General features: G+C 34.2%; 1 protein-coding gene across 6 annotated transcripts in view; it reads right to left on the minus strand.

The window, feature by feature from the left end:
• Window positions 1–18194, minus strand: part of SNX14 (sorting nexin 14) — an 83699-nt gene that overhangs the window by 24839 nt on the left and 40666 nt on the right. For 2 of the 6 annotated variants that reach the window (XM_029944194.1, XM_029944193.1), the window contains exons 8-17: window positions 15979–16135; window positions 14363–14438; window positions 13322–13366; window positions 13138–13218; window positions 12924–13038; window positions 7925–8080; window positions 7499–7623; window positions 6743–6801; window positions 4717–4743; window positions 2013–2145 (exon numbers count right to left, since the gene is read on the minus strand). In XM_029944194.1, the coding sequence (XP_029800054.1) occupies window positions 2013–2145; window positions 4717–4743; window positions 6743–6801; window positions 7499–7623; window positions 7925–8080; window positions 12924–13038; window positions 13138–13218; window positions 13322–13366; window positions 14363–14438; window positions 15979–16135 (974 nt within the window). Of the gene's footprint in view, window positions 1–2012; window positions 2146–4716; window positions 4744–6742; window positions 6802–7498; window positions 7624–7924; window positions 8081–12923; window positions 13039–13137; window positions 13219–13321; window positions 13367–14362; window positions 14439–15978; window positions 16136–18194 lie in introns of those variants that run through there. The other 4 variants (XM_029944198.1, XM_029944197.1, XM_029944196.1 and 1 more) reach the window with 3 other exon arrangements.

An 18194-nucleotide genomic window follows, 5' to 3' on the forward strand; every position in this document is an offset into this window, starting at 1 on the left:
AGATTATCCTATTCCTGAAGCACCAAAAAAAAAAAAAAAAAAAAAAACAAAGCCCAGCTTATATTTCAGGTATTGGGCAGAACAAAAAATAAAAAGTACATCTTCCTGAACAAAAATTATGTTTTAAAAAGCTCACAATAATATGGGCAAATGCTTCTGTTGTATTAAGTGGGGACAAAGTGGGATGACAAGCCATATGCATGATGTATCCTAATCTATGTGGATGAGAAAGGAAAGGTATTTTTTAAAAATGAAAATCACCAAATTGTTAACAAAAGCAGTTACTGGGTGGTATGACTAAGGGTGATTTTAAATTTGTTTCCATTTTTCCATATTATTAGCAAATTGGGACTATAATATACTTAAAATTTAAAAATGTATATAAGCATCATTTTGCAAAAAGACTGCTTCCTCTGGTCTTTCTTCTACCCACACTTTTAAGAAAAAAACAAGGGGCAAGGGCACCTGTGTGGTTTAGTCAGTTAAGCATGTAACTCCTGATTTCGGCTTAGATCATGATCTCACGGTTTGTGAGATCTAGCCCCATGTAGGATTCTCTCTCTCCCTCGCTCTCTGCCCCTTTCCCATTCATGCTCACTCTCTCTCTCAAAATAAACAAACATTAAAAAGAAAAGGGGGGGGTGTATAAACAGAAAAAAAAATGTTGAATTTGGATTACCTAAGAAGGAAAAAAAAAAATAAAGGTTTTTTTCCACTTAAACTACGAAAAAGCAATGAATCTCCTTAATAATTCATCACTGCAATGCAACAGAGGTCAAAAGGAAAACACACCAAGAAAAACTGGGTTAATTTATTCCTTTCTTCCCCCATTCCTTCTTGGTCATTGCCAATCCAATCACTATTTTTTTTAATGTTTTATTAATTTTTGAGAAAGAGAGAGACAGCGTGAGCAGGGGAGGATCAGAGAGAGAGGGAGACACAGAATCCAAAGACAGGCTCCAGGCCCTGAACTGTCAGCACAGAGCCTGACGCGGGGCCCGAACCCACAAACCGTGAGATCATGACCTGAGCTGAAGTCAGATGCTTAACCGACTGAGCCACCCAGGTGCCCCCCAATCAATATTATTCATCCCTTTTATATCCAGGTTAGTGAATCTCTGAAGGGGAAAGTTTCTCTGTTAATCATTTTATCTCCAGAGTTCAGAGTCATTAATGGGCAAAATAAGGATACAGGAACTCTATTTAGTAAAGATTTGTTAAATAAAAAGCATAAATGAGACAATATCTGTCTTTACAGAAATAATTGGCTTGGAAAACAATCATAAACAGATCATTTCAAATACACTATATGGTACAAGTTTTAACAGATGATCTATTAATGGGCATAATTCCACTTGGGGACCCAAGTAAAGGTTTTTAGGGGAGAGGCTGGATTCTGAAAGTTAAGTATGAACTTTCTAGGTACATATACAGGTAGGGCATTTTAAGGACAGCATGTGCAAAAATCACAGAAATAAAATACCATGGTGGGTTTAATGTGCATATAGATCAACTGGGAATCTTATAAAACACAAACTGATTTAGTAGGTCTAGGATGAAACCAGACATTCTGCATTTATAAGAAGCTCCCAGGTACTGCTCATGCTGCTGATGTACTAACCACAGTTTGAGCAGCAAGGGCATGAGTTGGAACACCACATTCAGGGCAGAACATTTATCAACAGTTCTGTTTGCCTGGACCATATGGCTGGGAAGAGAGAAGATGAGGATACACAGTAAAAGCCTAACCAAAGGATGGTAAGTTGTTTGACTTTTAGAACTATCTCAGCTCAACAGAAACCATTCTGGCCTTAACACGTAGTTAACTTAGTGCTCAGAAACTTTACCAATTAGGTTAGCACCATAAAACTATAATAACTAATGAAAAAAATAAGGAAGTCTGAAATAAGTAAAATAAAGAAGAGGGAAAATAGAAAGTAAGCATATCGAATTTTTCATGCCATTGTAGGTCTGAAGTTATACATACATCAAACTGAAGAATTTGTACTTACAAAGTCATCTTCACCTTCGGCTAACCCATAATTAGGCAACATAGCTCCCTCCATTGTGGTACTTTTGAATACTCCTTTAATTTTGCTACCTATTCTGCTGATTCCAAATGATTCTCCTCTTTTCTGTGTGCTCCTAAATATTAAACAAAAGCGTATCAAGTACACAGCAAATTATCATGATGGTCTAGTTTAGAGTTAACAATAATTAAAATATATGTGAAAAGAGTAAACTGAAGGTACAGCTAACATAACTTTTCCGAGTTCTTAGTCAGCTAGATCAAGTCCCAATATCCCAGAAGCCAAAAGTGACAGAACATTTTAAGGTTTAATTTGGGGGTATGAATAAATGGGACAATATTTATCAATAAACATTTGGAATTGGGCACCTGGGTGACTCAGTCAGTTAAGTGTCATGATCGCATGGTTTCATGAGTTCATGTTGCATGTCAGGCTCTGAGCTGGCAGCCAGAGCCCGCGTGGAACTCTCTCTCCCTCTCTCTGCCCCTTCCCAACTCATGCTGTCTCTCTCTCTCAAAATCACAATAAATTAATGTTAAAAAAATAAACATTTGGAATTTGCCCACGTAACTTTAAAACATTAACTGAGCTACAATGTTTAAAAGATTAGAGCCCCCTAGTGGTACATAGTTCTTACTGCCATACAACTTTAGAACTAAAAATGTATTGAGACCAACATTCAAAACAATGTATCCATTTAGATGTATCCCCTAAAATAACATAGTAAAACAGAAAAATATATAAATCTATGACATCAGTCTTTTTTTTTTTAAATTTTGTTAATGTTTGTTCATTTTTGAGGAGGGGAGTGGGAAAGAGCTCAAACAGGGGAGGGGCAGACAGAGATGGAGACACAGAATCAGCAGGCTCCAGGTTGAGCTGTCAGCACAGAGACCAATGTCAGGCTAGAACTCATAGACCACCATATCATGACCTGAGCCCAACTCGGATGATTAACTGACTGATCCACTCGGGTACCCATGGGAGTCCCATTTTTAGAGAGAAATTAACAACAAAAAAAATCCTGTCTTCTATGACTGAAAATTTTTAAGCAAATTTCAACTTTATATTATTCCTATAAATACTCAAAAGAGGAATGAAGTAGAAAGTGCATCTTACCTGACTTCAAATTAACAAAAAGATAAAATGCCAAAGAGAAGGATGAGCAAATAAACATAAGGACAAAAGCAAATGTAGCCTATAGAAGCAGCCTGCTCTGCCACATATGTAGTGAATGTTGGTTTTGTAATTTTTTTGTCAAAAGTGAACTTCTAAAAGCAGAAATAGTTGGAAAGCAACAACAAACAATAATCCAAAAAACAGCAAAAATTTCCTCCCACCATTACAGTCCACTGTCCCATATTTCAACAAAGAAAAACAGAACTTTTATTCAATTTAAAACTCCTGCTCACTATGTAATGCTGCCCATACAACTGATACCCAAATAAAAAATGACTATTTTAAAATCCAAAAAAGTTTGTTTTGAATGTTTAATTTAATGGATACCTACTATTTCTACAAGCAAAACTTATTTATTGAAATAATGCTACAGTTACCGAAACTAAAATAAGTTGATCAAGTTTTAAATATATCTAGTACATTAGTGACGTGCATTTTATACACATCCAAGGAAAAAATCAAACCTATTTTGAAACTGAAAAAACTTGGATAATAAGTAATTAGTAGTAAAATGGGTAAACTAGAAGATTATTTTATTTAAAGAAGCATATGGTGTTTTAAAAAAAATCTAGGACTGTAAACACAATTCTCTTTGATAGAATATTTCCAAAACCAATTATGAAAATGTTATAATGAAGTACTATTAAAATATCTAGAATACAGAGAGATTATTCTAGTTTCTAGAGCCTAGACAGATTATATAAAACTGGGCTTTTAAAAATATAAAATATTTAAAGTATCCCATTTCTGATTATCCCCAGAAATACAGAAATATTATACTCTTGTTTTGAAAAATAAAGTTCCTTAAACACAAGTGATTCTGAAAGTAACTTAGGGGGCAGCTGGGTGGCTCAGTCAGTTGAGCATCTGACTCCTGATTTCAGCTCAGGTCCATGTTCCCTGCGGAGCATGGAGTCTGCTTAAGATTCTCTCTTCCTCTCTCCCTCTCCTCCACTCACAATTTCTCTCTCTCTCAAATAATTAATTAATTAATTAATCAGTAAGAGTAATTTAACAAAACCAATAACCAAAAAACTAATCAACAGCTTTGAACACTAGGTACTAACTTTTCATTTTATTTTAAACTGACATATTTATCATGCTATTTCAAAAAGGAGATATCTAAAATCAAATTAGAGATTAATTTTATTATTTTTTTAAGTTTATTTATTTTGAGAGAGAGAAACAGAGAAAGAAAGCAGGTACACACAAGCAAGGGGAAGAGGAGAGAGAGAAGCAGGCCCCACACTGCCAGCATGGAGCCCAGTGCGGGGCTGGAACCACAAACCGTCAGGTAGCAACCTGAGCAGAAGTCAAGACACTTAACTGCCTGAACCACCCAGGCGCCCCAGAGGCTAATTTTAAAAGGTAATACCAAATAGCTGATACAAGTTAGCAATAATAGCAGTGTTTCCTTTTTTCCTTTGTGTTGTATTTTGTTTTGGGCGTACTTTCAGAATTTAAACAATTTATACAGAAAAAAATCACATGCTGTCTCAAGACTTACCGAAAATCATCCAAACTTAGGCTACCTCTGCAGTAACAGATAGGTGAAATTATATAAGGAAAGGAGAGAGAGAAAGCCCAGATATTAAACAAGTTTCACTTCAGAATATAAAACAAAATTTAAAAGCTTTAAAAGTTACACAAGTGGAGAGCATTCATCTTTTCAAAGAGAAAGAATTTTTATAACATAATAACGGAAAGAAAGCACAATGGCTCTTTTGGGGCTTGGGGAATATGAACTGTAGATCATTAAAAAAAAAAGTGCTTAAATGAATATGTCAGGAAATAATTTTGTACTTTTTGCCTTCGTTTAGGCATACCATTTGTTTGATCTGGTAGAAAGTATGAAGAGACTAAGTCACTGAAACCTTGAGACAGAAGACAAACTCAATGTTTTCCAACATGATATTCAAATTTGTATTAGATATAATTATGTGTGCTTCACACATCTTTAGTTTGAGTATTTTGAAAAGTAGGTTTTTAGGGTAAGAAACAAAGTTAAAAAATCCCTAAATATAGTTTTTCAAGTTATTCTTTGAGTATGGAAAAAAACGAAAAGGTTAACATTAAAATTTTATTTTTAAAATATAATTAAATAGAATGCAGACATAAAATATATGAATAAATATTTTAGATACTTTAAGTCACCTAGCAAACTGGCAATGTTACTCTAAGTTTTCAATGAGAGAATGTTACATAATCTTTTACTTATTCTCTATAGATAAATGAGTAGGTACCACAGAAGCAGAGTCCTGACAAGACAGTTTATATTAAAACCAGGTCCATGTAAAGGAAAACATACTTTTAAAGACCATAATCAGTACCCAGAATGAAAAGAACCCATATTTTGTTCCTGTTTATATTTTAAAGATAACAGTTATGCAATAAGTTGAAGACAACTAGATGATCTCAAGGTGGCACAGAAAGCTTTCTGCCTCTGAAGTTATGACTTAGCTATGCGGTGGGCTTGTAAGATGAAAGAACCACTTTCCCTTACATCATCCTGGAAAGGAGAGTGATTAAAAATAATATCCTACTGTAGCACTCCAAATATCCTAGGTCTATAAACAGAAATAAATTCTACCTGTTTCTCAACTGATACTTGAAAATCGGATAAAAGTCTTTAAAAAGTATTCAAATCAAAGAAGAGATGTTTGGATTGGGTAAAGTATGCTATTTTAAATAACATGGATAGAATTTTTGTTAAATCAATGTTTCATGATTAAAATACATAAATTCAACAATCAAGAAATTCTAATGTTTCTACATCCCTTGGTTACGTCAAAAAATGCAATACATTTTCCCCCATGGCTAAAGTTTTCACATTTTTCCTTGTACTATCTAAAAAACTACTCTAGCTTCTGACCTATTTCCTTCCATCTTTGTATACCACATCTCCAACTTACTTATATATTTACTATAGTCTTGCTCAAACTGCAAGGGTTTGAGAGCAATGAGTACCTATTCTGTGGATTTATACATTTGTTATGTGTCAATTTTGTACATATAACAATGTAAGGAAAAACAGATATTAACTATCCAGTTTATAAATGGATAAAGTGCTCTCTTCTGTTATTTCTTTGGGTTATTTAACAGCACAGAAAGAGAGAAGGCAAAGAAGAAAAAACCCTCCACATTTGTAACCAGTAAGTACTCCAATAAAAAATATTCTCTGAGGGAAAAAAAAAAACCTGTCTAAAACTGAGTCATCTACAGATTTCATTTATGCATGTAGTTCACAGGATCTAATAAAGCAGGTGATAAAGCACTAATATGTATTAATTATAATATTAGCAAGGCAATGATGTGTATCTTGTTAAATTTTTCTAGAATAATTTCAGGCATTTTCAGGTTACTATATGTAGTATGACTACATAACTACTTAATAAAATGTCTTGTCTATTTATGTAGCAATGGAACCACACAGTCAAAGAAAAACAACTAATAAAGACAAAGACACTATCACAAGAATGATTAACATCAACAAGTACAAAAAACACACCACACAGATGTCTTAATACATTTACCTGTTCAATTTTGAATTGCGTGTTGGTGATTCTGCACCTCTTAAAAGTTGCCTGAAATACTTCAAAAAATTATGATTTATTAAACTATTTTATATTTAGAAATGCTACTTTACCCTATTATTTTCCAGGTTAAAGAAAACAAAATTTAAATAAATGAAAACCACCATAGGCAAATAAACTAAGGATTAAAATATTGCAAATAGAGATATTCAAGCCATTTAATTTCCACATGTCTGTAATAATGCATATAAAAGAAGAATAGAGTTTCTGCATCACCACAGCATTACAAAGCCACTCAGGATATGGCAAATCAGGTGGATCTATTTGGTCATAGTCACCTGCCTAATCATATATATACAAATATGGTTTTGGTACTAAGAATTATTTTTACAATAAATTTCTAATCTCCATTAATTTAGGTAGTGAAACTCAGTATTCATCTTTCTGGTTAATCATGTTTTATTTTTATTTTGCTTTTTCAATCACTCATCTACTGGTATCAAAGCCACTATTAAATTTTGAAGGAGGGGTACCTGGGTGGCTTAGTTGGTCAACCATTGACTATGGCTCAGGTCATGATCTCACGGTTCATGAATTTGAGCCCAGTGTCAGGCTGACAGCTCAGAGCCTGGAACCTGCTTTGGATTCTGTGTCTCCCTCTCTCTCTGTGCTCCTTCCCTATTTGCACTCTGTTTCTGTCTCTCTCAAAAATAAAGATTAAAAAAATCCTCAAACAAGATTAATAGTTTGACTTACCTCATCACTGTGGCAAAACATAGGTGTAAACACATTCTCCAAGAGAGACAGTACATGTTCATATGCTTCAAAAAGGCATCTCATAGTTTGCAGTTTCACAACATCTATATATGGGCCTTCAGCAACTATTAAAAAAATTATATTGTAGAAACTATGAATACCATAAATACATTACATATTAGTTTAAAATGACACTGAAAGAGCATTCAAACAGTGCTAAAACTATATTTTGCAGAAAATCCACTTATAAAGTACAGAAATCACATTAGGATGAGGAATCCGAACAAGTTCTAGCAAGTGTTAGTTATGTGAATTGTGACTAAATTTCTTAGCAAAGCTTTTATCTATTAGATGCATATAGGAAAAAACTCTGACAACATTAAAAGTGGTAAATGGGCTATATTCTCATCAACATCTTTGACTTACTTTTTTGAATCTCTTCTACAATAAAGGGATCAAATCGAATTTTGTCAATACTTTCATCTAAACAATATGTTTTATAAATCTTCTGCAACTCTTCATGAAGAGACAGCATTTCATCATTTGACAACTCTGGTCGCAAAATTCTATCATTGAATTCCTCTAGCAAATTAGAAAAAAGACAAAATGAATTATTTCAATATAATATAATATATACTATAATATAACATAATACATAACATACTATCCCCAGCCTAATGGTAATCAATGTTAAAAAACAACAATTACAGTCATTTTAAGCTTTTAAAAAAATTTTAATTGGAAATAAAGTAATTACCCAGATGAAAGAAAAACTGTTAACCAAATATTTTACATATTAACATAAAATATGTAAATACTGGCAAAGCAATACAAATTTCTAAAATTTAGAAGTTTTAGAACAGTAAAACTTTAAAACTAAAAGATTTTTAAAACTTATTTAAAGAACATATTTGATTAATTTCTTACGCCAATAGTCATTAATACTTTGAAATCTAATTCACTAAATGACAGTGAAATTTAAGGCTTTTTAAAGTTCCAGTTAATGTTTTAAAATATTTCCTTTCATCAAGGAGATTACAGACTACTGATAGAGCAGAGTACATAAACAAATGAATCATTTTTTCCAGAATGACAGATGATAGCAGTAGGAGAGACAAAATATTAACTGTCTTTTCTTATTAGAAGAGGTATTAATAAGGGGTTCACCCCTTAATTCTTAATTATCCAACTGAAATACAGAGAGGAAAGAAGAGTTTTTACAAAAGGAACAGCACAAATATGATCTTGGTATAATAGCAAATTCATATAAGCAGAGTCTAAAAAGGAAAGAAGAAATTGAGGCAGAATATTTGAAGCAGTAACAGTCAAGAATTTTCAAAAACCACCCACATATCCAAGACTCTCAAGAAGAATATATAAAAAGAAAACTATACAATAAAGTCAAGTTTCTGAGAACCAAAAATAAAGAGGAAATTGTAAAACAACCCAGGGGCTATCTACAAAAAAAAAAAAAACCGGAGTAATATCATACTTAATGGTATAACACTAACTGATTTCCCCGTAAGATCAGGAACAACAGCAATGATGTCAACTTTCACCGCTTTTATTCAACATTATTATAAAGGTCCTAGCCATTGCAATAGGCAAGAAAAAGAAATATAAGGCATAAAAACTATAAAGGAAAAAGTAAAACTGTATTTGCAGATGACACAATTACAGATGTAGAAAATCTTAAGGAAATGCACAAAAAAGCTACCAGAATTTTATTTAATTTTTTTAATGTTTTTTTTATTTTTGTGAGAGAGAGAGAGAGACAGACAGACAGCATGAGCAGGGGAGGGTCAGAGAGAGAGGGAGACACAGAATCTGAAGACAGGCTCCAGGCTCTGAGCTAGCTGTCAGCACAGAGCCTGATGCAGGGATCGAACCCACTAACCATGAGATCATGACCTAAACCAAAGCCGGACGCTCAACCAACTCAGCCACCCAGGCATCCTTACCAGAACTTAATAAGTGAATGTAGCAATGGCACAGGATACAAAGTCAATATGCAAAAACTCAGTTCTATTTCTGTATCTAAACAATTTAAAAATTATTTTTAAAAAATTTTAATGTTTATTTTTGAGAGAGAATGTGCACACTCATGAGTGGGAGAGGGGCAGAGAGAGAGAGGGAGACACAGAATCTGAAGCAGGCTCTAGGCTCTGAAGCTGTCAGCACAGAGACTGACATGGAGCTCAAACTCGCAAACTGTGAGATCAGGACCTGAGCCGAAGTTGGACACTTAACCGACTGAGCCACCCAGGTACACCAGCAATTTAAAAATTATTTTAAATACCAGATCCAAATACATCCATGCAAATACATTTTAAATACCAGATGCAAATATATTTATACAAAAACACAGACCTATGGTGAAAACTACAAAATGTTTTAGAGAAAAGTGAAATAAGGGTAAAATGAATGGAAAAACATGCCATGTTCATACGTGGGAAACCTAAAAACTGTTGAGATGGTATTACTTCCCAAATTGATCTATACTATAGATTTAATGCAATTCCAATCAAAAAACTCCAAAGTAAGCTTTGTGAGTGCATGTGCATGTGTGTATGTGTATCTGTGAACATGTGTGTGTGGAAATAGGCAATCTGTTTCTAAAATTTGTATAGAAATCCAAAGAACCTATAATAACCAAAACAATTTGAAAAAGAAAGAAATAGGAGGCCTAAGGCCACCTTATTTCAAAACATCTTATATAACGGGTACTTAGGTGACTCAGTTGGTGAAGTGTCTGACTTCAGCTCAGGTCATGATCTCACAGTTTGTGATTTTGAGCCCCACATCAGGCTATGAGCTGTCAGCACAGAGCCTAGAGCCTGCTTCAGATTCCGTGTCTCCCTCTATCTCTGCCCCACCCCTGCTCACACTCTGTCTCTCTGTCTCAAAAACAAACATTAAACAAATTTTTTAAAAAATCCTATAAAGTCAAAATATTCAAGACTGTAGTAGTGGTCAAAAAAATAGGCATATGGATCAATGGAATAGAAGAGAATCCAGAAACACATATATATGGTGAAATAAATTGACAATTCAAGATGGAAAAGAAATGACTCTTTGGAAAATGGGTGTCAGGGCATGCCTGGGTTGCTCGGTTGATTGTCTAACTCTTTTAATTTCAGCTCAGGTCAGGATCTCATACTTCATGAATTAGAGCCCCACATCAGGCTCCATGCTGATAAAGCACAGAACCCGCTTGGGATTCTCTCTCTCCTTCTCTGCCCATCACTGCTTTGTGTACTCTTTGTCTCTCGAAATAAATAAACTTAAAAAAAAATGGGTAACAGAAAAACTGGATATCCATAACCACGAGGGAAAAAATGAACCTTCACCCCTACCTAATACCAATACAAAAATATTTCAAGATCACAAACTTACATGTAAAATACAAAACTATAAAGCATCTAGAGAAAAACAGGCAAATATCACCTTGACTTTGAGTAACAAAGATTTCTTATGGAAGTCTCTGAAAGCACTACCCATAAAATTCAAAGCAAATCTATTGAATTATCATCAAAATTTTAAAATTCTACTCATCAAAAGGCACTAATCAGAAAATGAAAAGAAAGTCACAGTCTGGAAGAAAATATTCTTAATACTTATATCTGACAAAAGAGTTGCATCTAGAATATATAAAAAACTCCTATAATTTAGGGACACCTGGGTGGCTCAGTCAGTTAAGTGCCAGTTAAGTGCCAAACTCCTAATTTCGGCTCAAGTCGTAATCTCAGTTTGTGGGATCACACCAATAGCACAAAGCCTGCTTGGGATTCCCTCCCTCCTCCTCCCCTGCTTCTCTGTCTGTCTCTCTCAAAATAAATAAATAAACTTAGAAGGAAAAAAAAACTCCTATAACTCAATGACAAGAAGCTAAACAATTCAATAAAAGATAGGCAAAAGACTTAAACCTATCCATATACAAAGATATTTGAATGGCCAATAAGCATATGATAAAGTGTTCAACACTACTCATGAAAGAAATACAAATTTATTTATTTATTCTTTTTAATGTTTGTTTATTTTTGAGAGAGAGAGACAAAGTGTGAGCAGGGGAGGGGCAGAGAGAGAGGGAGACACTGAATCCAAAGCAGTCTCCAGGCTCTGCGTTGTCAGCACAGAGCCTGATGCGGGGCTCAAACTCACAAACCACGAGATTGTAACCTGAGCCGAAGTGGAACACCTAACCAGCTGAGCCACCAAGGCACCCAGAGAAATGCAAAGTTAAAGCACAGTAAGAGGGGCACGTAGGTGGCTCAGTCAGCTAAGTGTCTGAGTTTGGTTCAGGTCATGTTCTCATGGTTCATGAGTTTGAGCCCTGTGTTGGGCTCTGTGCTGATAGCTCAGAGCCTAGAGCCTGGTTCAGATTCTGTGTGTATCTCCCTCTCTGCCCCTCCCCCAACTCGCACCCTCTCTCTCTCAAAAATAAATAAGTAAACATTAAAAAAATCTTAAAGCACAATAAGATACTACCATACACCCACTAAAATAGCTAAAATTAAAAAGATAAATAAATACCACCAAATTTTTGTAAAGAGGTGAGGCAACAGGATCCTCACACATTGCCAGGGAGGGTAAAATAGTACTACTTTCAAACAATTTACCAATTTCTCATATAACAAAATATGTATCTACCCTGTGACCCAGCAAGTCTATTTCCAATTAAACATATGCCCAACAGAAATCCTTATACAAGAATATGCATAGCAATTTTCTTCATAATAGCCCAGATACCCATCCACAAGAAAAAAAGAGAAGAAAAAAGAAAAAAAAGAAAACCCACCCTGTGATGCACTCACTCACATAAAAGAATATTACTTAGCAATAAAAAAAGAGCTAACTATTCTTCTACACAATATGGACCAATCCTAAAAAGCATAATCTTGATCAATGAAGCCAGGCACAGAAGAGCACACACTAGGTACTTCACTTATACCAGGAAACAGTACAAGCAAAACTAATCTGTGGGGAAAGGAATAAGAGCTGTGATGGCTCTGGCAGGAGTGGGAACAGGAGTAGCTTGTCTAGGAAGGACCCCAACTTTCTGGGGTGATGGAAATGTTCTGTATCTTGATAAACATGCAGGTTACATAGATGCACAGATCGGCCAAAACTGATTAAACTGTACACTTATTTCACTGTGTAAATTACACCTCAAATTTTTTTTTAAGTTATATTTAAAAAGAAGTCAGTTGATCGAAAATCAGTTATAGATTATGTTGCAATCTGGAAAGGAGTGGACATTTAAGAGATAACTCAAAGGTGACCTTAGAGTACCTAGGAAAAAGAAATTTAGTACAATGACACACTACAACATCAGATCTGATCTAAATATTCAAATATATTTAAAATATATAATACATTAAACAGTATAAAAAGGACTTTGTTAAAGTGCACAGGTAAGCCTCACCCACAGTCAGACATATTTGTAACACATGCACTGCTCCTTCTTGTTTCAGAAAGTTCATAAAACGAAATAAGAGATCTTGCTGCTCTCTGATTTGCTTCAATTCCAACTTCAGCACCTTGATACAATATGAGAGAAGAGTAAGTTAAGGCCATATAAACACATGATAAAATTGTTTATATCAAAGGTAATATATGTTATTGGTAAAAATACTTACAGATGGCTTTTTATTTCTAGGTTCTGCAAATTTCTGCAAGAATGGAACCAAAGGGGAAGGCAGTTCAGTTGCTTTTTCAGGCTTTGAAAAAAGAGAATTAATTAATTCAATACAAGTGTCATGCAATTGGACAGAAAGAAATCAAAATTCAATGCAATCTGAATGTTTCTAATATAATACTCACTGGACTGTCATCTATGAAGATGATAAGCAAATGATTCACAGTATCCTAATGGAAAATAATACAAATAGGTCAAAATAATTCCATTGTCATCTTCTCCCAAAATTCTCAAAGCTTTTTTCATATTGGGAAAGTTTCTAAAAAAATGAAGAAAAAATAGAACAGTGGCAAAGCATCTGCACATATGTAATACAGAGGGACTTTAAAATATCTATGATGCAGGATCTCACTTTTAGGATACTGGGCAAAGAAAAGTTATTCGGACTTCAGCATTTAAGTTGTTTATAGGGATGTCTGGGTGGCTCTGTTGGTTAAGTGTCTGACTTCAGCTTAGGTCATGATCTTGTGAGCTCAAGCACCATGCCAGGCTCTGTGCTGTCACTGCAGAGCCTACTTCAGATCTTTTGCCTCCCTCTCTTTCTCTGTTCCCCCTCCCCTGCTCACACATGTGCTCACTCTCTCTCAAAAATGAATAAACATTTTAAAAACAACTTTAGAACACCTGGCATAATGTAAATACTCAATACATATAAAAATAAAATAATATAGTATTTATAAATTATTCCTATTTCTTCAAAATCTTACTAGTTCAAGTAAGAGGAATTGAAATGTCCATCAATGGATGAATAAACAGGAAAATGTGGTATATACCTACAATGGAATATTATTCAGCCTTAATAAGAACAAAATTCCAATATATGCTACAATATGGATAAATCTTGGAGACATTATGCTAAGGGAAAAAAGACTGTCACAAACAAACAAATACTGCATGGACCCACTTATATGAGGTACCCAGAGTAGTCAAATTCAGAGATAGGTGGTGGTGCCAGGGGCTAGGAGGAAGAATAGAGAATTATTATTTAATGAGTATAGAGTTTCAGTTTTGAAAGATGAAAAGATTCTAGAGATGAGTAGTAATGATGATTGCTCAACAATGAATGTATTTAATATCAATGAACTCTATGCATAAAAACATTTAAGATGTTAAATTTTATGCTATATGTATTTTGCCATAATTTAAAACCATTTTTTAAGCCTTACTGGATCAGCTAGGAAATCCAAAGAAGGAAGGAACACTGAACCGGAGAGGATCTCTCTTAAAAGTAAGGTCAGGGATCTGGAAAAATAAACAATATTGTACATATTTAGTGATTTACATCAGTTCTTACCTGGGGATCTTGTTAAAATGCAGACTGATACAGTAGATATGCCCCAAGATTCTGCATTTCTAAAAAGTTCCCAAGTAATACGCATGCTAGACCACACTTGGGGAGTCCTGTACTGACTAAAAGTGAGTACTATTTAAGAGAAAACAGCATTTCCTTAACAGAAAGGATTTGGATGAACATTAGAAAACACTCCTCTCAGAATATTTAAAATATATTTTTAAGTTAATGTTTAAAACTAATAGGTTTTTAATAGTGTAATTACTTTGTAACTATAATATTTAAATTAACATTATAGGGGCACCTGGGTGGCTCAGTAGGTTAAGCATCTGACTTCGACTCAGGTCATGATCTCACGGTTTGTGGGTTCGAGCCCTGCATCAGGCTCTCTGCTGTCGACAAGGAACCTGCTTGTTTCAGATCCTCTGCTCCCCTCTCTCTCTGCCTCTCCCCTGCTTGTCCTCTCTCTCTCTCAAAATAAATAAATAAACTTTTTAAGAAAATAAATAACATTATATATTAATTTGTTTAAAATAAAAATATTTTCATTATAATATTTAAAATTTTAAAAATTAATACAAATCCAATGTTATAAATAAAGTAATATTTAAAGTACATCACTAAGGGCACCTGGCTGACTCAGCTGGTAGAGCAAACAACTCTTAATCTAGAGGTTGTGGGTTTGAGTCTAATGTTGGGTATGGAGAGTACTTAAAAATAAAATCTAAAAAAATAAAATAAAATATAAAATAAAATAAAAAACAAAATACATCACTAAAAATAACCCATGACTTCTCTACTAAGAATTATTAAGAGTGATGAGGTAACTTTATGGAGTAATCTAAACATGTTCCTGCCAGAACAAAGAAGGATAGTTTAGATGAATTCTAATTCTTCTTCTTAGGTGTGTATCTTAAAACACAAACTTCTCTATCAGGTTAGTTTGTTCAAAGTGTTTCTACCACTGAGTTACAGTGTGCATGTCTTTAAAATGAAATACCAAGAATGAACAAAGTATAATGATCTCAAATAAAAACTGATTTTATTCATATTTACCTTGGGAATTTCCTAAAACAACTAAGCAACACAACACATTGTGAATACTTAGCACCTAAAATGGCATTTTAAGACCTGACAAACTGTACTTAAATGAAGTTACTCACATCATAGCCTAATCTCAAGTTTGGTGTGCTCCTATTATGATCAAGAATAGCAACACACAGGGGTGCTTGGGTGGTTCAGCCTGTTACACATCCCACTCTGATTTCAGCTCAGCTCATGATCTCACGATGCATGAGTTTGAGCCCCATGTCAGGCTCCAAGCTACCGGTGTGGAGTCTCTTTAGGATTCTCTCTCTCTCCTTCTCTGCCCCTCCCCTGCTCTCTGTCTCAAAATAAATAAACTTAAAAAATTAAAAAAAAAAAAGAATAGCAATATACATATGGCATGATATGCAAATACTGCTACGACATTTTCCAGTCTATTTATACCTGCAGTCTGTTGCTTTAGGAGGCAAAATATAAGGAAAAAGTAGTTCAGTAAGTTTTCTTAAATAGTGTAATTCATCTCTTCGACTCCTCAAAGCCACATGAAGCTCTGGACCATATTCTTCTAAAGCAGCTTGCTGTAAAAACTCTGTATTTTCTACTATAGAGATCAAAAAATAAATATTGAAAGAACTTCAGCCATTTCCACTAACAAACAGAAAATCATTTAACATAGTTATTCCTTTCCTAGCCCTCCTTTCTTTCCAATATGTACTTTACTGAGAAATTTTCCACAAATAGGATATAAAAAGAATAATTCCCTCCCTGCCAGTTTTTCAATTTCCAAAACTAATTGGTTAAAAAGACCCATTCCCAATACAAGCAAGAATTTTACCTCGAATCACTATTTTACTAATTATATTAAATAGGGGTGTTTGGGTAATTCAGTCAACTAAGCATCCGTCCGATTCTTGATTTCAGCTCAGATCATGATCACATGATTCAAGAGACTGAGCTCTGCATCAGGCTCTGTGCTGATGGTGCAGAGCCTGCTTAGGATTCTCTCTTTCCCTCTCTCTCTGACTCTTTCTCCCTCTCTCTCATACTCTTTAAAAATAAACTTAAAAAATTATACTAAAACAGCAAATATTTATTTTAAATAAATTTCTGGCACATACAAAGGTATTGTTATCAAATGTTGTATCTGTTCATCCTCTGCAAACACACACACACACACACACACACACACACACACACACACACACACAAAAACCTTTTAAAACTCTTCATTGTCTGCTTTCACAACAAAAAATCATTCAGGTAAACTTTTAAAGCACTTTTGGTATAGAAACTGGCTTTCTGGTTAAGTTCCGTACATTCTGCCCAGCATATAGAACACATGAGGTACAGAATCGCATAAGGTAAAAGTCCATGAGTAGATACATTACATAATGAATATTAACTGATGATAAAACTTATATTAACAGAAATGTTTCCTTTTTTAAAATTTTTTTAATGTTTATTTATTTTTGAGATAGAAACACAGAGCATGAGTACGAAAAGGGCAGAGAGAGACGGAGACAGAATCCTAAGCGGGCTCCAGGCTCTGTCTGAGCTATCAGAGTAGAAGAAAAACAAGTCATGTTTTCCCCTATTTGCATTCTGTGCCAAGTTTTAAAACCATGGCATCTACAAAGGGACTCTTGACTCTATTCAATGGCATTTATTTTTCACTATTTTCTTCTATTTTTATTGAAAGAGAATGCAAGCACATTTACCCAAAAAAGTCAATATATGCATTCTAATAGTGTGAATACTAAGAAGATAAATAGAGACCATCTGTGCCTGAGGTACAAAAGGACTGGCAAAGGCGGATGTAGATAAGCAATGCATTTTATTTCATAATTATCCAATTATTTGCTAAGCATTTTTTCCAAGAATTTGGGACACAGGTCTTTAAAAAATTTGTCATGGGCCAGAATTTAAAATAAGACTAAGCCATACTAAATTCCATCTCTACTTCTTTAACAAACTGATACAATCTTGAACAAATGATATAATCCCTATAAGCCTCAGTTCCCACATCAGTAAATAGTTAAGTAGCTATTAACACTGAAAAGTCACCATGCAAAATGTAGAAGTAATTATAATAGTCAATATGATTAAGCATTCACACACAAAATATAAATGGAATCACTAGATTAGAATCTATTCAACATCTGTCAGACATGGAAGTCTTTTGTAGTTCTAGATAATAAGAAAATAAATCATGCAAAAGATTAAGAGAATACAGGGAGGAAAATCTTAATTGGGAATATAAGCAAAATACAGATGCTAGAAAGCAGAGCACGGATTAATCCCCCTAATCATCAGTACTCTACTGCCTAATCAGTTAATAGTTTTCAGACCAAAACAGGAAACAACTCCAGACTCCATGACAAAGAGATATCTTTAGGATGACAAATTGGAGAATAAGGTCTTTCTGCACAATTTAGTACTGAATTTAAATTAAACCAATGCTTCTCAATGGGTACACAACCAGTATTTCTAAGGGCCATAAACCTACTTACATAGATAGAAAACATCTATATAGTCCCTATTCTTAAAAGACAGACAGTAGAGAAAACACCAAGAATAAAAAGAATATGGATGAATAGACGAACATTTAATTACTTTCTGAATTATGCGCAATTGTGGGTCAAAGAACTTAGAAAATAAAT

The sequence above is a fragment of the Suricata suricatta genome, chromosome 7 (genome assembly GCF_006229205.1).
Source record: "Suricata suricatta isolate VVHF042 chromosome 7, meerkat_22Aug2017_6uvM2_HiC, whole genome shotgun sequence".
Lineage (NCBI taxonomy): Eukaryota > Metazoa > Chordata > Mammalia > Carnivora > Herpestidae > Suricata > Suricata suricatta.